A 20,894-nucleotide genomic window follows, 5' to 3' on the forward strand; every position below is an offset into this window, starting at 1 on the left:
TGGCAGGAAGGGGGACAAGGAGCAACATTCTCTTTGTGACAGGAAGCAACGGGGTTTATGGGAAATGTAGTCTTAACTTTGAGAAACACTAACATTACCACTGGTGTAAGATAGTCTACCAATCGTCTCAACCATGGTCTCATCTGTTTATGGTGATTATACCAAGGTATCACAATATAATTTGACAATGACATATTGATGTTTAACAATGCTACACGGGACAGGCATTCAAGCCAAAATGGCAGTTCTGTAAGTTAGCAACAGTGTTACTGCAACAGATATTTCTGTCATTTACCTTACATCACTGAGTGTTTTCCCCCTTTCCTGGCTAATTACCTTCCTGTCTCTGCGTCATTCACTTTTCCACTTACTTGCCTATTGTGCTGCCAAGAGCAAGAGGCCATGCTTCACACTGCACTGTCAACAAGCAGACACAGAAAACCACAGCTGGAAGAAAGCAAAACTTCCCCTGAATTCCCCCCGACTGAAGGGCCTCGCACACGCTGGACAGCAGGCAAAAACAAGCTTTTAGGATTTGGATTCACGCCAATCGATACATTTACGGTGGATTTTTAAAAAATAATGTGTTTTGCGCATTAGGGCGGTAATGGTGATCATCATAGTAATTTCGGGGCGTCATTGAAATGTACTGACTGCTCCTGACGAGACGGGATGATGGACAAGGCATCATCTGTGTCCTCTACGGTTTCCGAGGCAGGTGAAGGTGGAGACGGGCTACTTTTGAAGTCTCTGCTTTCAGTCGGTCCTGTGTTTGGGGGCTCAGGGGCCCCGCTGCAGCATATCAAACGCTGCCCAAAGACAAAGCTACTTTGTGTTTTTCTCATGGCCACAAAGATAGATTGCTAATGAGGCTCCAGTCTCTAAGCTCAGATCTGGCTTTGGGACTCTCGTCTAGGGTTTCAGCTAACATTGCAAAAAAAAAAAAGAGAGAGAGTCTTTATCACTCTGCTCTCATTTCTGCAACAAAGTACAGCTCAAAGGGATTTTTAAATCTCTTTTTGGGTGGTGTACAGTTTCTCATGGATCATCATAGATAACCATATCCCATTTAAAGAGACAGACTGCATCAGTGTTTGTCAAATTTGATCTTCCTCTTATTCAGTTGCCTTTCTTGTGTGCACATTATCCCAAAAATACTTATTTAAGACCTGTGATTACATACTCATATAGACATGCATGTTATATTTTAAGAAACAACTGAAAACCCGTTTTTCTAAACTTGCATTTAACTGCTAATTAATCTTTGCAGTCATGCTGGAGCAGTAATGTTAATTTCTTTGTTCGGAGTCAAATTTGGTTTCTGAATATTGATGAGAAAGCTTTAATTAGTTATGGTGTTAGTCTTCCCTTCATTATAGCTGACTGCTGATGTTTGTTTTGTTCAGCACTTTATAACTTTGTTCAGAAAGAATATAGGTAATATCACCATTATTATGATATGATTTATCTAGATAAATCTTTGATAAGATATAAGTGTTTAAAGGAATTATACAGAGTAACATCTTAAATAAGGGACCAGAAAATACTGGAACAACCTGTTAAATCATGGTTTCCCATAGAAACAAAACAGAAGAATTTGATTCTAAAAGGAAATGTGTCTGCAAGTATATACAAGGATATAAAACAGGTTTGCACAGTTCCTTGAATGTGTTGCATGATCTTTATTGAACCAGGCCTTCTTTGACAAAAGGCTGAGTAAACAAGCATTATGAACTAGTCTCACCATTAGATGGTCAAAACTAAAGATACAATCAGCACTTTAACTGTCTAAGTTGTGAGTATATTGAGAGTTGACTTTAAAATCCATCATAACTCAGAAAATACACTCAGGTGCAAAGATTACAAATGTGAACAAATGTTTTATGGCCCTAAAATACATGGAAAACCCTTGTTCAGCTGTCACATACTGTCAGTGTGAATAAAGGTCAGACAATACATTTCAGAATGAAAGGTATGTGAACTGAATCCCTACCAACTCTGGGCCATTAGTTGACTCTGCACTCTGTGAAGGAGGACAAACAAAAAGAGAATTTGCTACATGGAGATCAATAAAGTTTCACATTATCACTGTTGACTCTTTTAAGCAGCTCCTAAAAACCCATTTTTATAGGCTGGCCTTCCTGTGGAAAGTGGTTGCATGGGTCTCTTCTCTTTATTTGGTTATGATTTGTGTGTATGTATGATTTTATGTGTGCATTGTATAGGTTTGGCCTTTTTATCATAATATGTGTTTGAAAATGCTTGGTGTTTGATGGTTAGGGTTAGGGTTATGATTTTGTTATTTTAAGATAGCTTTTAAGGGTTTAAAGTTGTTTTTATGTCTTTCATGTCTTCTCTTTCATGTAATCTCTTCTTCCTTCTCTTATCCTCTTGTTGCGAATCGCTTTGTAAACTGTGTGTTTTAAAAAGTCGCTTTATAAATAAAGTTTCACTTACTTGCTTACTAATTATTCAGCCAGTGGTGGGGACAACAGTGTTTCAACAGAGGGCGCCATACTGAAATGACGGATTAAGGCTTTTAAGTGTAAATGAACTCATTAAAGCAGTCAATGCCAAATGGAGGTGGTGACAGATGCATGTGGGTCACTCAGTTGTATGAAGGACAGAACTAATTACACGTAAACGATATCCGATTACACTGTTTTAACTTGACTGTCAGTCTTTTCTAAGGAGATCAGACGAACTTACAAGACAGACCGCTAAAGCTAATCCACAGGCAGATTCAGCGGCCCCAGTTTCACGGAGAAGGAGTAGTTTGAAGTTGAAGGACTGTAGTAAAACTCTGTATCCAATTGTCTGACGGAATAATGAAATTATATTAAATGTCTGCGATGTAAGTGGAAACATCTGTCTGACAATATGCAACATGCTTTGCTTAATTCTCAACTGTAGATATAACTCCAGTAGGTCTTCAGCGACGTTACAGGCCAACACTGATTTCTGCTCAAGCGGGGAAATGATTCGCGAAATCAGACATGCGAGGGTGAGCCGAGAGTGAGAGGAGCGCTAACAAAAGAGCACTGTGGGAGAGAAAGTGATAAGAGGCTTAACGTTGGCTCAGTGGCAGCGCACGCTATGTACAGTGTACAATTGCTGCCATATGAGACATGACAGAGAAAGAGAGAAGCGAAGGGGGGTCGTCTTACTTTATCCTCCGTTCCCCAGCGCTGGTTGTAAAGAAATGCTAGTTTTTGGTATCAGCATGTTCTTTGTTTTCTTCTAGATGAGGGGTATTTTTTTTATCGGAAATCAGCGAGTTTGGTTTGTTTGGTTTGATTCTATTTAGAAAAGCAGACGCCAGTTATAAATGTTGTGAAATGTAGTGAAAAATGTCCAGTGTTACCTGTTAGTACTTCTGCTGACAGCTGTGTTTTCCTGCCTGGATCCCTGTTGTGTCTCTATCAGATAAGAGTTTTCCAGACATCTGCACCAGATGAGTAAAGCGCTCCAGAGAGAGGCAGTGATGGATAAAGACCATGATCACTTCAAAGAATATGATGAAAAAAAGCCCCAAAAAAACAACAAATGAAAATGATTGTGTATATACTGCTGTTGTTCTGTGAAAACCCCTGTAACTCCAATCTTGGTGATTTTCATGTTTTAACTCCAACTGAAGGATTCAATGCTCCTCTATGGCTTGAGAAAACCATACTTGGCCTCATGAAACCCTTTCAAACCCCACTGGATAAACTCAAAAATACATGGTGATCAAGCTGAAAACAAGGCTTTATCTTAGTTCCTGAGAAGTCGACATTTTGGAGATACAAGGTTTTCACTGGGCAGCGACGATAAATAGTATTCATAACTTAGGCAAAGATAGAATTAAGTTTAAGTTTTGCATATATCATGCACAATTGGACAAAATCTCCACTTGCTTTTGATCCCAAGAGAATAGCTTTTTTTTTTTAATAAATATTGACTTTGGATTGGATTCGGCCCAAAACGTGCGCGTAAGAAACCTTTATAAATCAGGCCCCTGAGCCTTGTTACTGATGGCACCATATGGGCTTGGGGGAGCCTGACTTTAATTTATTTTGATTTATGGCTGTGAGGGCCAGGGGACAAAACCCAACCCCCCTCCACAAGTTCCACACAGCGTAGGAGTAGAGGAGTCTGCTTCTCGTAGGAAACCTCCGCTCCATTCCCAGCCTCTGACACAGCAGCAGGGGTGACAGTTGATAAGATTTCTGATGGAGACGGATGTTTGGTATCTTTTTAGCTTTTTTTTTTTTTTTTTTAAGATAATGGTCTAATCTAGGTCACCGGTTCTGACACCCTGCAACCAACAAGTTAAGACAAAGCAGAGTCTCTCCACCTGAACGCAGAAAGAGAGCGGTATCCCCAGGCTGTAAAAGAGAGAGACGGAGAGGCAGATAAGGACAGAGGTGGTAGAAGTACACAAATCCCTTACTCAAGTAAAAGTACAAATACTCATCTAAAAATATACTTTGGTAAAAGTTGAAGTACCATTTCAAGTCCTTTACTCAAGTCAAAGAATAAAAGTACATGGTCTTAAATTTACTTAAAAAAAAAAAAAAGTAAAAGTAGTTCACTAAAAAAGGCATTTCTAATGTACTAAACTGGTTCTCTGGTGATCGTTCCTCTGAATCACAGATGAGAAAGACTGATGTGGAAAATTAAAAAAATATATATATCAGTCAATGATTTCCAGAGAGTCTGTTTTGAAAATCTAGTGAGTAGAAAGTATAGATTTTTCTTTTGAAATGTAGTGAGAAGAAGTAAAAATTGTCTTTAAGTGAAAGAAAAACAGTACAGTAACAAAGTATATTTACTTAGTTACTTCCCATACCTCTGGATAAAGAGCATGCCGGCACGCACACAACCGTGAAACCCAGACTCCGTTCAACCCAATCAATTCCCTCTTATCTGTAGCTTCTCCGCGGCTGTGGGGCAGATGGGTCGCACGCACCAGCCCTCAAAATATCAGTGATCGGTGTAACCAGGCGGAGAAGCTCGGTCTGAGAGCTGTGGGCTCCCGCGGTGAAGGGCCGACTCTGATTGCCATGGAAATGGAGACAGATTGAGAATCCCTGGCCGGCGAGTCGGGAGTGTTAATCATCGGGGAACATCAATACGGCCCCCTCCTCTTCTATGCTAAAAAGGGCCTGGTTCATTATTCAGCCTCGCCATTCTTTGTAGTTAATGAACTCCTAGTACAGAGCCTCCTCATGTTGAGGCTGTTTAAATACCTCAGTCGGTGTTATTGCCAATATTAGGGCAGTCCTGCTGTGTCCCCGAGAGGAGGTCGGCGGCGACTGGCTTCATTATACAGGGAGAAAATACAGCAGCACAGCAGTCGAGGCATCATCGCCTCGCAGTTAGGAATGGAATGAAATGGACTGTTCAATTTTTATTGCGCACCAGGGACGAAGATTAGATCATGGTCCAATGTGATTCCAATAACAACAATTTGATTTTGATTTAATGTGAAGTGGGTCACCGAGAGCAGCTATATTCGGTGTCCCACAAGGCACAAGAAGAGAGGACAAACAATCTTTGGTAGGCATGATTTTGTCCCAGAGCGTCCGAGTGGCTCAGCTGGCTAAGGCTCGGGCTATGTGCTTTTAAAACCGTGTGTTTGAATCCCACTCATGGCCGCACCTTGGCTGCATGTCATCCCCTCTTCCTCCCTCCTTTCCTGTCTCTCCCCACTGTACACTGTCTAATAAAGCAGAAACGCAATAAAAAATATCCTTAAAGGCCAACTAAAATATGCAATTTCTCATTAAAATGTTTGTTTTTAGTCATTGTTGGGTGTAAAGAAAAACACGAAACTGCGAGAATCTGAAGTCGTTTCTATACTGAGAAAAGCCTATCAGCTAATTTCTGGAGCAGCTAAGTTTTGCTGCGGATTAAAAATTACTTTCACACGTCAGAGTGGGAAATCCAATCAGAACACGACCTCAACACGCCGCTCTCTCTCCAGTCTAGAGTGAATCTCGCTCGACCGAGGAAACTAAAGTGTGTTTTTAACTGCTAACAGCTAATCAATGCTGATAAAAACTATTTTTTTTAGTTACAGCTAGACTGAGCTAGCAGAGGTGTGTTTTGTGCAAAAAGGTTTGGCGTTTATCAAATTTGGCCGCTGCTCTCTCTCTCTCTCTCTCTCTCTCTAGTGTAGAGTGAAGCTCGCTCGACCAAAGCGCAGAGGGAACACCCAGCAGCTCTCACTATAGAAAATGCAACAGCCAAAAGCTCCATTTTATTACAGTTATTGAATGTTAGGAACGCTCAAATCATATGACCTACATATGAACCCTTGAAAAGGCCGCTCTCTCCTGGTTCGCGACTTCATTTCACGGCTGACACCGCTAACAGGCGTTGAAGCGAATCAGAGAGACAGTGTCTGATTTGAATTTCGGTGTCACACAAAGGGCAGAGCGTCTAGACAAAACAACTCTTCTGTGTTCTTTATGCGCAAAAAAAAAAAGAGGCTTCTGCCAAGTAAATAAAGTTACATCAGCTTCATCACGTAAATTATGACGCAAAAACATTTTTTTTTTGGCAGATTGGACTGCCTAGATCATAAATTACAGTAACATTTTAAGCTCTTTTTAAATCTTGCACTGCAGCTGATTAAAAAAAAAATAAAAAATTTTATCCGGGGAAAACATCTCTACTTTCAAAATATGTTTGCTGCTCCCATATTTGAACTGCAGTTGTGATTACGACCATGTACAGTATGTTTGTGGTTGTTGCTGTATGTCAGAAGGGTCTTGGATGCAAATAAATCTTTCCTACGATGTGTGTCGTCTGCACTGCCGCTAATTATGTTACTGTATCTTCACTGTGGTGATTTTAATGATGAGCTCGCCAAACCACATAACACACGCTGGTTGCAAAGTACTGAATCTTTCAGGCCCTCTCAACTCAGTCGAACGCTGAAACTCTACCCGACTCTTTCAGCTCACTGCCCTCCCTGACTTTCCCTATCAGTCAAAGGGGGGGGGGGGGGGGGGGGGGGACATAAAGCTTTGGGGACCGCAGCCTAACCCTATCCTAATCCCTCATGCCCAAACAAGACCAAAGGCAGATTTCACAGGCTTGTGCCTCACAATACCCAGACTGGAGAGGACACGGCTCTTTGTGAACCCGATTTGTGTGTCTGGGCATGGGCGCGCTGTGGACGTCGGTGGGTGTAACTGTGCAGCCCAGGGTCCAGGGTCAAAATGGTAGATAGAATGAAAAAGTCATTTGCCCATCATTTTGTGCACGCACCCACACACACACACACACACACACATAGATTTCCCCATTCACCTCCCAGCTGCCGACGTTCATGCTCTCTCAGACGGAGACAGAGGTGAAAGAGCAATCATCACCTTGACAATGAGTCTTTCACACAGGCTGAACCGAGGAATGTTACAGAATCGCATGAACGCTGTCGACCATCCGTGGCAAAACACACTGCTGCACACACACACACACACACACACACACACAAGTAACAGACTGGTTTTGTTTTATAGTGTAGGTCAGTGATTCTCAACCTTTTTCATATCAAGGACCCCTAATTTAGTCCACATTAGGGCCACGGACCCCCATTTGATGAGATTTCATCTCTCAGACCCAAATCGGAGAATATTATTATTGTTAGATATGATTTTGTCCAGAATTCCATGACTATCTGTAATGTAGGTAGAGAGATAACAGTGAAACTATGATCAAAATAGTCATTCTTCTACATTCTCTAATTGTGTTAACTTCTCGTAAATGAAATAATGCTGAAGTTTAACAATTCATTAATTTGCCTGGGACCCCCTGGAACCTCCCGAAGGACCGCTGGTGGTCCCCGGACCCCACGTTGAGAACCACTGGGGTAGATAACACTTAAGCGTTTTACAGAAGTTCTAACTAAGCACATGCTGCACACAGTATTCAGCAGAACTGGATGTAGCCAAAGTAATTGGCAAGTTCGGTTTTGCTTGCAGCATTTCTCAATCACGCAAAGTCTAAAGTCAACGGTTCGTCAGATTTCGGTGTAAGTTCCTCACCAGGAGCTCTAGTTTGTATTATTTAGATCATAACGTTCCCACAGATTTAAAGCGTGCAGATTACAGTATGTATAATGGAAGAGTGTGACACCACCCTATCCTTTTCTTACCACTAATTTCTTTTTGTTTTTACCCCTTGCCTCAAAGGAGTATCAAAGTACCAATGCGTCTGTAAATACATGTATATGGATGATATGCTGCTTTTTAACTCAAATGATTTGAAATGTTTCCTGCACTTCCGTCCATTTCTCAAACAAGAGCGCTTTCTCAGGCCAGGATATGAAAGCGGTAACACAAATGGTAAAATGTAAATATTTGGAAAACTAACATTACACAATAATGATTTAATCTTAATTGATTGGAGCTCTTAACAAATGTAAGAGCGTAATAAAACAGGACCTCCATCTGTTCTGCTTCTGTTCACTTCGCCACAGCTCTCTCTCTCTCTCTCTCTCTCCATGGTTCCTGGGGATTAGTGAAGCCAGCTTCACTGCACCAAGGAAAAACAGGAGTACACTTCTCTCGCTCGCTCCCTCCAACTCCCCCGCCTCCCCCTCCCCCGCCCCCCCCCTCTCCCCTTGCAGGTGGCCCCGTTCACTACTTTGAGTGAGGCTGCAGAGCTGCGAGAGGAATTCACATGTAAATAGGCCACTCGCTCTCAATAGACTCGGGGAAGAAAAATGAATCCCGTCATGATAACCTTGCATAATAAGCAGCCTAGGAGTATGCATATATTGCAATGTCCCTCTTTAAAATACGCAACGGGAGAAATCTCAAAACTCAGCAGAATAGGAGAAACCTTGGGTGCCGGGTTTATGGGAAAGTGCAGTCGTGCAGTTTGACACAAACATTACTGTGTCAGAGCCGCAGATATTTCAGAGTGGCTCTGAAGCGGGCAGGAATTTGCATTCATAATGGTATGTATTTCTTCTTCTAACTCTTCTTTATACCAACAGCTTCTTGCATCATACCAAATATGCCTATCCTCATCTGCCATGCCAAAACAAGCCAGATTTCACAGGATTGTGCCTCACAATACCCAGACTGGACGGGACGCGGTTCTTTGTGAACCTGATTTGCAGAGCGTTATGTGTTGTGGAGGGTGAGGGGTGTAACTGTGTAGCCCAGGGTTCAAGGTCAACATGGTAGAGAGAATGAAAAAGTCATTTACACACACACATATGCACACACACACACAATTCCCCATTCGCCTCACACTCATTGGCTTATGTCCTAATTTCCCGGTGGGATCATTCAAGTTTCATCTTATATCTTACTATATAGCACGGATAAAATCTCATTGTTTTACACATCTTCTAACCAAACACATACTGTATGCAGTGTTCAGCTGTATGCAGCCGAACCTGGAAAATAGCTGCCAAACTTAGTCATGCCTGAGGCGTCTCTCCAACAAGAACAGTTTCCCAGGCTGGAGTATAAAAGCGATAATGGGTATGAATCCTCATCTGGATGAGCTGCTCTGAACAAGACACGCTCGTGAAGGCACCGCAGCACGCTGGTATTTCACGTTGGGTATAGTGCACTTTGGTGCCAAGCACACCGGCTAGGGTTAATGGGTTAATGGAAGGCCCCCGGACAAGAGATTCATTCACCCTAATCCACCTTTCACTGAGGAAAGGATCTGACAAGAGCAAGAAGGGATAAAAGCAGGGATGGAGGGAGAGAGAGGGGGGAGTCCTTTCCACATCCAGGAAATGAACATACGAACAAGCACACCGAGTGATCATGGTCATTACAGTCCCCAAATGTTATTCTAGACATTTTAAATTGTCGAGTCAGCAAAACAAAAGCATGGGACAGGAAAGAAGCTTTATAATTTGCAGAGACAATGACCAATAGTAATCCCCAGCTGAGTGCATCAGCAGATCAAAGGGAAGAGGCTGAGGAACATACAGTGGTCAGAGGGCTTATGATTTGACTTACACACACACACACACACACATACACACACACACACAAACTTGCAGAGAGCAGGAAGTGGAATCAGGAAAAGTGTGAATATGCCATTGCCCTTTGAGTTTCCTTCCTTGGCAAACAAGTTGGGGAAAGGCACCTGGGCATCTCAAACTGGAAACATAATTAATCAAAAATTCAACAACGATTCATGCTAATCAGGCAGTATTCTTTTCGTTTCAATGACGTTCAGCTGTGGCCTGAAGTCTGGCCGGAAATCTGTTAGGTGTGAGGACAAGAGGCTTGGCGGTATTCATCTATTTTTGCGAGGCAACGGAATGAGATGAGATGCAGCACCAAAAACCGAGTTCAAGCTCATGATTATCCCATTTAACTGGGACATTTATACGGTCAAGATGTCTAGCGACACAGTCAGTGAGCGCCGCAAACCTCCAATCTGCATCACACAGCTATTTTGGTAGACCAGCTGCTGCTCTGGACTGTTGCTGTTACAGTTATTAATTGTTTCAGAGGAATGGGAGAGCAAATGGCATTAATACACTGGGCTACATATCCGCCCACCTCCATCCTAAAATACTCAAGACGCCCCTGGCTCTACAATCTCCTGCCCGAGCCTGTTGTACTGGGTCTGTCCTCTAGACCGCCCTGACAACATTTCAAGGCCCCGGGGGACGCCTGCCTGTGCTGCAGTGGATTGGTGCATTTCTTAACTCCATGCAATGCAGCAGCCAATGGTATAAAGGGTTTTATACTCTTTTTTGCGAGAAGAGTGCTTTGGAATTTTCTTTTCAAGGTCTTTGGGCCTCAGTGATGTGCACTGACTTTCTGGAAACCAAGCACTTTGATGTACCTAGTTTTGCATAATGAGCCAGGTAACAGTTTTACCGGTCTCCAGTATATATTTAGTTCAATATAGTGCATGCAAATACTGTAGTACACTGTGTATGTTTGGTGAGAAGTACAACCTATCTTAGTTAGTAAGTACCTACCCAAAATTTTTTGCATATGCCCCACAGTGTACTGAAAGCTGGATTTAGGAGAAACAGCTACCAATATTTGCATTGAACATAAGTTGACCCAGGAGCTTATTTTCTAAGAAGTAAGTGTGTCAAAAGTTGCCTAAACACTCAAATGAAGTTCAGAAAGAGATTTCTTACCCGTTAATTACTCAGGGAAGGCTGACTGAGCATGCATGTTGTTTTTCTGAAACGCCCTGCTTCACACTCACGCTGCTACACACATTCACACCTGGGAGCTGCCCAGTAAAACCAGTCTTCTACTGTTGGCCATTCAGCAGCCCCACTGGAGGAACTGGGGATTAAGTGCCTTGCTTAAGGACACTTCGACAGCAGTTGTTGAAGGAGGGGAGAGTGTTTTTTTTTTGTGTGTAATTTTCCCTGCCGATCCAAACAAGCAACCTTCTCTAATCTCCATCTTACCATCACCCAAATTAATTGAAGCTTACAATCACAGCACATGCCTTTTAAATACAAGCTCTTTAAAACATCATGGAAATAATGATATCCACCATAACATCGTCAACATTGCTCTAAATAGGTTTTATTTGGGAAAAGATTATGCATAACCTGTCTAATGACAGTGTGGCCGAGGTGGACCACCTACAGTAGCATCTGTTTTATTTAGCCCAAGCATCACCGTGAAGTCCAACACAATATGCTCTATTTCAAAACTGTAAACTCCATAAGAAATGGTCATCTAAAGTGCTTTGACAAGTAGACATTGGAGATATTATAAGACAGCAAGCAAATTCATGATAATGCATGACAATACTTTTCTTTTCGCAGTGTAAAAATGAACAACATAATAAAATTTAACAAAACAGGAAAAAACTGAAGTGTTTTGATAATGGATTTCTCCAAGGTTCAAAGTTCATTTGGTGAAGGGACACAATGGCTGTTGTTGTCCTCTCACTGAACCACTTCATCACATGTACATTTCACTGCCCCTCTGGTATAATAATGTTCATTCATTTACCAACTAAACCTCTGACTAGTAAATGCCTCTTCATCCTAAATTATTTTTGGTAATATAATTTTGGAACAGCCACAGGCCATCCGTGAATCATAACAGCGTCCTCAAAAACAACTTCTTTCACCCTTCCAGACCCCAAACCCTCAGTGCTTTTTTGAACTATAAGCTCTTTACATCCAAACATTTCTGAATCTTTCTCTTCTTCATACTATATTCCTCTATATATCACTTCCTGATCAACAGCATCACCAGAAGACAAAGACCGGGAATCCTAAAGCTCAGTTCTGGACTGATAAAACTCAGCGTGTTGAATCTGAACCTGCAGTGGAACGCAGTATCCACCCAGGAGAAAAATCCTCCATGTCCTTCACATATAAAAACAGACAAGTCTCTCTCATCACTCATTTATCTCTTTTTCCTCTGCTGCCGGAGCGCCTTTCTCCTTTTCACGATCATGTCGTGGAGTCTTTCCAGACCCTCCCTGAGTCCGTCTCCGATGATGGCGCAGGTCGGCTGCAGATGCCAGGGCGTCGCGGGGCCCAGTTCTTTCAGCGCCAGCGACTTCTCGATCTCGGCCAGTCCCAGCGAGTGCCTCAAGTCCTGTTTGTTGGCCACCACCAGCAGGGGCACCCCCTGGTTTTCGGAGGTCTTGGCGATTTTGTGGAGCTCCGTCTTGGCCTCCTCCATGCGCTCCGCGTCCACCGAGTCCACCACGAAGATGATGCCGTCCGTGCAGCGCGTGTACGACTTCCACAGCGGGCGCAGCTTCTCCTGGCCGCCGACGTCCCAGAAGTGGAAGGTCACCGTCCTGTGGCTGCCCAGCGACACTTTCACCTTTTCCGCATTGAAACCTTTGGTGGGCACCGTGTTGACGAACTCGTTGAACTGCAGCCGGTACAAGACGGTGGTTTTCCCTGCAGAGTCCAGCCCGAGGATGGCGATGTGAAAAGATTGGAAGAACGGGATGCTTGAGAGGAAGCTATGTTGTTCCGATAATCCATTCCCCATCTTTTCTCATGAGGAAGGATTGGTGATTTGAGAGATTTGATCCAATTGCCCGGCAATAATCCTCAGACCTGTTTATATTCCAAAATGACTGCAGCAATTACCTGAAAGCATAATGCATACGTTATTGAGGTTGAAGCACAGGCTTATTGTAGCAGTAGCACTCGGTTGATAATTAAAACACTGAGAGAAGGTTATTCGCTCAGGCGGGGCAACATGTATGGCCTAGATGCATTCAAATAGCTCAAGCAAGCACCCTGGGAAACGTATTGACATCATTATAATAATATACAGAGCCAATGCATTTTCCAACAGCACAATAACAAAAAAATACTTTAATATTCCTGCAGGGACTTACAGTATATGTGGTGCTCAATAGTGAATTTAGAGAGACCTTATTGCACTTTATGGTATTTTTTATCCCCTACTGTATCACTATAAAATTCCTATAGGGACATGATGTTGCTGTGATATCTAGCTTACACACTATCATTCTAAACTGTATTATAGGATAACAAGATTTCAGTGCAAATCAGAATTGTCTTCCTTGCTTAGATGGAAATGATCCTGTATTTCCGCAGGGTTGGTGTTACCTTAAATCAACCAAGTAGTTACATGGCAGGTGCACGAAAGCACGAATCTACCAGTTACTGCCAGTTCAGTTGGTTACCTACCAGTCTGAGCCATCTGTGGAGGATTCACTGGACCCTATCCGCTCTGAATCCCTGTCCTCCCCAGTGTCTACAGTGTCTGAATGCAAGTCACGGTGTATTTTCTTCTTCTTCTTCTTCTTCTTTTGGTTCACGACGACAGAAAACCTTCAGCCAGAAACCCCAAAACACTCCCTGTCTGTCCTCGGTGTCCCGTGCGGCTCTGCTGCGCTCTGGATCACAGCCCACTTCTCTCGATAGGATCCCGCAGGCGCGTGCAATTGGTGCGTGCGCTCCTCTCTGGGACAGCTGATTGGCTAACACGGCTGTCAATCAGGTGTCTACCCGGGAACGCAGATCACCTGTTGCTCTGGTGTCACCATTTTAGTTTTTCATTAATATTTGATTGATATTTTGCCCGCAAAACCGGATATACAGACTCGATTCAATCCATTTAAAAAGTCCGTTTCCTTTCTCTGCAAACTTCTTCAAGTCCCATGCGAAACAAGGTACAATTCACATACTACTTACATACACAACTATGAATGTGTTTATAGATAATTTTCAAAATACACAAAATTTGGCCAGAAAATGTAGCCTATTTGTACATGACATTCATTAGAAATAGCGTATATCGAGCGGACACAATATATTTAGGATATGACGAACGTGTAGCTATATTTCGAATAACGTTACAGTTTTCAAATACATTTTTGGCCAACTTTGCCATATTTTTGACATAGGCTAAATCTATATCATATGCCTACACTTTTCTCCGCGGTGTATTAGCTACCCAAAAAACATTAACAGTTATACAGAAACCAGCACCAGTGGAATACATTAAACCGTTTGTATTAAAGTTAAATCCAAACTTACCGTTGATTCAACACGGCTGGTCAGCGTGCTTTCCCTTTCTGTGTGTGTGTGTGTGTGTGAGTGTGTGTGACAGCGACACAGAGAGAGAGAGAGAGAGAGAGAGAGAGAGAGTGTGTGTGTGTGTGTGTGTGTGTGTGTGTGTTGCTCAGCTGAAACAGCGCCGCCCCTTGCATCCGCATGTTTATGTTTGAAATGATTGGTCACAGGGAAGGAAAAGCATAAACAGAAGCCTAACTGGTTTCTTGCCGTTACATAACCTATAATGTAAATAATGTTTATTTTTCTTGAAATATTTAATGTCATTTATTTATCAATTTATCTCTTTATTTATTCATCTATTAATTTCTAACAAATATTAAACATTTGGTTGATTTTATTTATTATGTAAATTCATGTATTTATATATTTTTTTATATTTATATTCATCTTACTTATATATGTAGCCTAGCTGATAATATAGGTGGGTCCATTTCTTTTAAATATATTTTATTTTTGAGTCCTTTTAAAGCACAGTGACACCAGGAAATATAAGGAAGCTTCATTAGCCATGCTGGAATAAGGTCTTTTCTTTATAAATATATATATAAGAGTGAAGCTTCCACTACATGTGACAGTCTTAGGAAGGATTACAGGGTCTAGATTGAAAAAGCAAACACATGGCAGCCTTTGGGTCATCGTTTAATGTCCTTTTCATATGTTACACTCATTTTATATTTAGTCTGTGAGTTATGCATAGCTGTCACAGATGAACCATTAAACGTATACGCACAACTATTTCAGATATGCTTAGAACATTTGCTGGCTTCACGTGTTGGAAATTCTTGGGGTACCGAACGAGCAGCTGACAGTGGAGCAGCGGGGCTCATGATGGAGAGACGACCATCCCACTCCAGGCAGGACAGAGTCTCTGCATATCTTCCATCATGAGCTTAAAGCTGCACGAGGCAAGATTTTTATGTAAAAATAGACCCGTCATCGGCCTGAATCACAATGTGGGGCTGCGACAGAAGAGAGCGTCCCATCTCCCCTGATTGAGACGCCAGAGATTTGCCCTATTTGCCCAAATTAATTTCACGTGTCGGCTAGGATCACTGGTGGGAAATCTTCTCCACACACATGAAGTGACAACTCAAAACTTAAAGGTCCCATATTCTACACTTTCCAGTGTTTTATTTTATGTCTTGAGGTCCATTTAAAAAAAAAATTAGTGTGGTGTCATGTACCAAAAACACTCTCAATCCATTTTTACACGTTCATTTTCCAGCATCTCTCTGAGCCAATTGCCAAGAACAGGCTGTTTCTGTCGCTGTGTCGTTAAGGCTCATTAATATTAACGACCCCTCTGTTCTGATTGGCTAACCGTTTCAAGAGTGAAACATGAGACACCGCGGCCCGGCAGCTACAGGTAGGGAAAAATAAATAATAAACAATGACAACTGCTTAACCACTTTGAAAAAAACACTTTGTTAGCCTATTATTTCTTACAAAAATGATAATGAGCGAACCTTTGTGACGCCACAAAGTTACGGAAGTCCAAACGGCTCTAATATGGATTGTGTGGATTTAATTGCCGACTGTGCGTTTTGATACTTTCACCATGTCTAGATAGCACATCCAACTCCTTTATAATCAAAGAGGCAAGGGGAATCCTGTTTTACATGATATGGGACCTTTAAACTTTTTTTCACCACCTCCAACCCCACCAGCTGCTAAGAAGAAGAAATTTAGGTACAAAGGAGGGCAAAGTTTACTGGTGTCACACTACATGATTTTTGGGGTGATGAGGTCCGTCAGACCTTCAAAAATTCAAACAACTATCTTTCGCTACCACTTGGGACCACCGAGTACAGATTTAAAACTCATCTCTTCAAGAAATACTTGACGTCCCCCTCTCCTCTCTCCTCAGAAGTTTAAGAAGAAAATGCTTTCTGCCTCTCTGCTTCACTTGCACTTGTCTTATTTTTTTTCCAAAAAACTTTTCTATCTCACACTGTCATTCGAATATTTTGGAATACATTGTTTTGTTTCATGTCTGTTCATGTCTTACAGTTAGTTGCTTTAACTTTTTGTGATGTAGGGATTTAGCTTATTCAACAGTTACACTCACTGTAAAAATGATACACTTACTCTGAGTATGTTTTCACACAATGCAAAATATACAAATGTAAAAAAGAGAGGGGCGTCATCTGTTTCTCCAGGATCTAGAGAGCTTCTCTTCCACCCTGTCCATGAACGCACTGTACACTCCTCTTCTTCGCCGGTGTCTCTGTGAAGCAGATATTTAGTGTCAACAATATATATATACAAAGACTGTTCCAGTTGTGCTGATAATTATGTACGGAAGAGGATTAGGGCCACATTCGAAAGATATAGAATGATTGTCAGAATTGTGAGTTCTGACTTTGTTCTCAGAATTCTGACTTTGTTCTCAGAATTCTGAGATTCTGACTTTATTCTTGCAATTCTGACTTTAATCTCAGAATTCTGACTATATTCTCTTAATTTAAATCTTTTCTGTCAGTACGCATATTGGTAAATCTTGTATAAAAGCCATTATACAACAGTTCCGGTCAAGTAATTTGATTGGACAAGAGGCATTCCATGAGTGCTGATATACAGTATAACAGCACTGGGACTTTTTACTATACGTATCACTCCGCTTCACAGCTGCTCTAATATAACCTTGATTAGGCTGCGTTCACACATAGCGTTTTTGTGTGGAAAAATGAGGAGAAATAAAAAGCGGATCACGACAACGTCATCTGAATGTTAGCTGAGTAGCTAACTAGCTACATATCTTCAGCACTCTGCCTGCGGCCTCGTGCCTGCGACCGAATCACAGCCGTGCTGATATACAGTACAACAGCACTCCCTCTCCTGTGATATTGCTTAATTATACCATTGAGCATATTTTATTGTGATTGTACTTTGATGCTGCCGAAGGGACTCAATTGCACTTTGTACTTTTTGCATCACTGTTGTAATCCCTCTCAGATATTATTGCTATGGTAGCCTACGCAATCATTTGCATGACTTTGGGTTATAGACCATAGTGACCTGATGGCATGAGATACCAGATACTATAGATATGATGTACCAACACCATTCACTCACTGTATAGGAAGCTGATTTTGGAGGCCAGGGCAGCTCAGGGAGTATGAGCCTTGCCTCCCATCTTGGTTCTGCAGGTTTGTGGGTGTCCATCCTCATCATGGTGTCCTTTGAACTGAAGCCTGACTCAGATCTAGTGGTCCGAACTGGAATAGAAAAGACAGTGGTACTCAAGAGTTTATGGAGGCAGGCTTGTGACTGAATGAGTCATGCTCTCCTCTCCCTAAACAACCAAAGCATCTTGTTTAGTTGCCCTTGAGCAAGACACTCAACCCTCCCAGTTGCTCCAGTGGGACTGGGGCTTTGCAAAACAGAGCATGTTTGCTAAAATGTGACCTAATGTGCTTTCCTTATAAATAACACACAGGCATTTAATTTGTAATTTAATTTGGACTTCTAGAGTCAAAACCATGTTTTTATATTTTAACAAATGGTGGTGGTACAGCGTAGAAGCAAAAAATAACACTCAGAATACCAGATTCTGAGCTAGATTTTCAGCCAAAAACAGAGTAAATGAAAGAAATTTCCACAGATTCTGCTTTGCCCTACTCATTACTTGTATTGAGAAGTTGAGTTTAAATACATCACCACTTACTGATGTCCAAGTGCTTTGATTTAAAGCTCAAGTTAGCAGGATCTCTCTCAGATGCAGTTACTATGTTTGGAAGGTCCTCATCAAGCTGAATTGAATGATAAAAAGCAAAAGGTTCACATTAGTTTTCCCGGTTTCAATCTTTTGCGTTTGTCGCCATCTTGTGTACAAGCCACACATTACAAACTGCACACAGAAATAGGCACTACACCTTACAAAAACTCAAAAAGCAAAAATGTGCATGATGCTGCATATCTTCCTAGTATTCGGTCTGTGCATTTATCACCATTTTGTGCACAAGATACATATGACAAACATTTAACATACATATAACAAAAAAGGCATAGTACATATGTTTTGACAGTCACTTACCGGTCTGAAGTTGTGTGGTTTGGGGTTCTTGTAAGGCCCAGAGGGGTACGTCCCTGTTTTGACAAACATCAGCCTGGACTCTGAAGCATCAGGCGGCCTGTACGATGTGACGAACTCTGGAGCGTCTGTCCTCTTGTGACTCTCAAGTAAAAATTTTGGGACAGCTCTTTTCTCAAGGCTCCTCTCTGTCTCACTGAGTGGAGGCATAGCTAGATCTGGACGTGTGTTTCTGCTTTTCTTTTGAGGAACTGTGAGACATCTGTACAGTTTAGGAGAGAAATCTGGCGGCTTGATGCTCCACACATCGACCTGGTTCTCAGATTCAGGGAACGTAAGACATTCGCTTCTCGATAGTGCCAGGTCCTGACTTGCAGAGAACAGGGTCTTTCTGTCAAAGCAGACTGATGACAGTGGGTCTAACTGACTGCGTGGAGTCATTTTGAAGAGTCCTCAGAATGATTTTTGATGTTTGAGGGCAAAGAATAAAGGATCAGACTCTGATGGACAAATGAACTGTGTGCTTACCTTAAATTTCAAAGAGATCCCTCACTGCCTGGCCTGTCACTTCTAGAGACCCACATGTTCAAATCCTCAGACGGTTTAAGGCTCCACTTGTATTGTTTGATCTCATGTCAGGGGCACAGTGGTAGCACAAGGAGAAAGCAGCGGTAGCACAAGGGTTGAATACAATGAAAAGGGTTGCTTGGTAACCAGCGTCTTTAGACTTTACATGAAGAATAAGCAAGTGGGCTGAGCTCAGCAGGACGCTCAACAAAAACAGAAAACAGCAACTTAGCAACAGGGAAACAATGTGCCCTCCGAATCGCAATATCACACTCTGTAAGATGGCACCTTGCAATCTATTTACCAAAATTAATTTGAGAACATGGTTAGTAAATCCATGCACACTGTAGGTGATATCTCTGTCTATCTATTTATATTCCTTTTCTTGAATAAAAAGAGTAACAGAATCAAATGTCGTTTCAGGTCTAGGGCATCCCCACAGTTGTATTGTACACAGTGGGAATTCATTGGGTGTGAGATTGTCTGTTGATTTTGTGTGTGTGTGTGTGTGTGTGTGTGTGTGTGTGTGTGTGTGTGTGTGTGTGTGAGGTCAAGAGATTTCCACTAGATGGCAGCACATATTGGAATCAGGCTGCTGTTTGAAGGCAGTTAGAAAATTGGGTCAGTTGAAACAGTGTAGGTGTGGAGTGCTGCTTTAACTTAAAAAAATATATTTTTTTAACATGGGAAGGCAGTTCACTCTAAGCATTTTCTTTCCTTTATTAGGATAGTTGGACAGAGGCAGTAGGTGAGATTCAGTGGAGAAGGTTCTGGCAGGATTCAATCCCAGGCCTGCAGCAGTGCGTAAGGTTATAAAAGGGATGTGAACAGGCTGGCATACAGACTGGGAGATAAAAATTGGTCTAAATGTCGGTCTGGGGTTGTGCACATGAGCTTAATGAATTTTAAAGTTTGACATAAACTGTCCCAGTAACACAGTGTACTTTACCGGCATAATGAATGCTTATGTAGGGACTCTCAAGAGGCGGGCCAGGACTTGGCATGCAGGGATGATGCCTCTTCCAGATTCCCTGCTGCAGCCGCTCCGGATCAGACAGCTGTTTAATGTCTACCGTCGCAACATAAGACACTTTTACAGACTAAACCTCCCAGACGACTCAGACAAATGGTCTGGAAAGGAGGTCGTTTCTAGAATAGGAGAAGGCCTCTGTTTTTCCATCATGTCAAGAGCTTTCTTGATTAGCAATATAAATAATGGATGAAAACTGACACAGCATGTAGTTCAAGTGGGTGTCTTTTCTGACTCCATGCCAAGCTGCTAATTTATTCTTCAACGTTTAGACAAAAGCCATGACCTGGAGATTGTTTCATGATCATGATTTATTGGAGGTAAGGGGAAACACATTGTGAGTTTCTCACAATCCTGGGGTGAATGTGTGTGAGACGTCACATAGGTAAAACAATGAAATCAGAGGTCATAGCTGTGATTTACAAGGGTCAGACACTAAGCGGAGGGGATCCCCTTATATAAACACTCATCTGCATGCAGGAGAGTTTATCCAAACAGTTGTTGTGGCAGCCATTTTGTTTGTACCCACCAGGGCAGCTGACACAAGGGGGCAAAGGCAACAGGAAACCTGAGCTGAGGCCGGCGAGCCCCTGTGAAGGCGCTGACCTCTCCGCCCCTGTAAAGCCAGGAGCCTCCGCTGGCTTCGACCTTTGGCCTCTCAGCTGTGTGTTTGAAAACGGCTCACCATTGTATCCGGTGACATTTACAGCTACCGTGCAATCAGTGGCTTG

General features: G+C 42.2%; 2 protein-coding genes across 3 annotated transcripts; both read right to left on the reverse strand.

Moving 5' to 3' along the window:
• Positions 1 to 11,511: 11,511 nt before the first annotated feature.
• On the reverse strand, positions 11,512 to 14,632 carry arl4aa (ADP-ribosylation factor-like 4aa). Of its 2 annotated transcripts, none has more exons than XM_071924386.2 (2): positions 14,495 to 14,632; positions 11,512 to 13,072 (listed from the first exon to the last, which is right to left on the reverse strand). In XM_071924386.2, the coding sequence occupies exon 2, from the start codon at positions 12,969 to 12,971 to the stop codon at positions 12,369 to 12,371; it is 603 nt and encodes a 200-aa protein (XP_071780487.1). In that variant the 5' UTR covers positions 12,972 to 13,072; positions 14,495 to 14,632; the 3' UTR covers positions 11,512 to 12,368. The 2 variants fall into 2 exon arrangements, with proteins under 2 accessions (XP_071780487.1, XP_071780486.1); XM_071924385.2 differs by lacking the exon at positions 14,495 to 14,632 and adding an exon at positions 13,643 to 14,216.
• A 2,044-nt stretch (positions 14,633 to 16,676) lies between these two features.
• c12h7orf78 (chromosome 12 C7orf78 homolog) lies at positions 16,677 to 19,007 on the reverse strand. The gene is made up of 4 exons (XM_071924427.2): positions 18,570 to 19,007; positions 18,201 to 18,285; positions 17,609 to 17,751; positions 16,677 to 16,760 (listed from the first exon to the last, which is right to left on the reverse strand). Exons 1-4 carry the CDS (start codon positions 19,005 to 19,007, stop codon positions 16,677 to 16,679), a joined length of 750 nt encoding a protein of 249 aa, XP_071780528.2.
• Positions 19,008 to 20,894: the final 1,887 nt, after the last annotated feature.

Source organism: Centroberyx gerrardi, chromosome 12 (genome assembly GCF_048128805.1).
Source record: "Centroberyx gerrardi isolate f3 chromosome 12, fCenGer3.hap1.cur.20231027, whole genome shotgun sequence".
Taxonomy (NCBI): domain Eukaryota; kingdom Metazoa; phylum Chordata; class Actinopteri; order Beryciformes; family Berycidae; genus Centroberyx; species Centroberyx gerrardi.

Bases quoted from the DNA above. Each gene is read 5' to 3' on its own strand.
- c12h7orf78 (XM_071924427.2), bottom strand. From the start codon at position 19,007: ATGACTCCACGCAGTCAGTTAGACCCACTGTCATCAGTCTGCTTTGAC. The intron at 18,286-18,569 runs GTAAGTGACTGT...CATTCAATTCAG, and splicing joins AACCACACAACTTCAGACCG to CTTGATGAGGACCTTCCAAA. The intron at 17,752-18,200 runs GTAAGTGGTGAT...TTTCTATTCCAG, and splicing joins ATCAAAGCACTTGGACATCA to TTCGGACCACTAGATCTGAG.
- arl4aa (XM_071924386.2), bottom strand. From the start codon at position 12,971: ATGGGGAATGGATTATCGGAACAACATAGCTTCCTCTCAAGCATCCCG.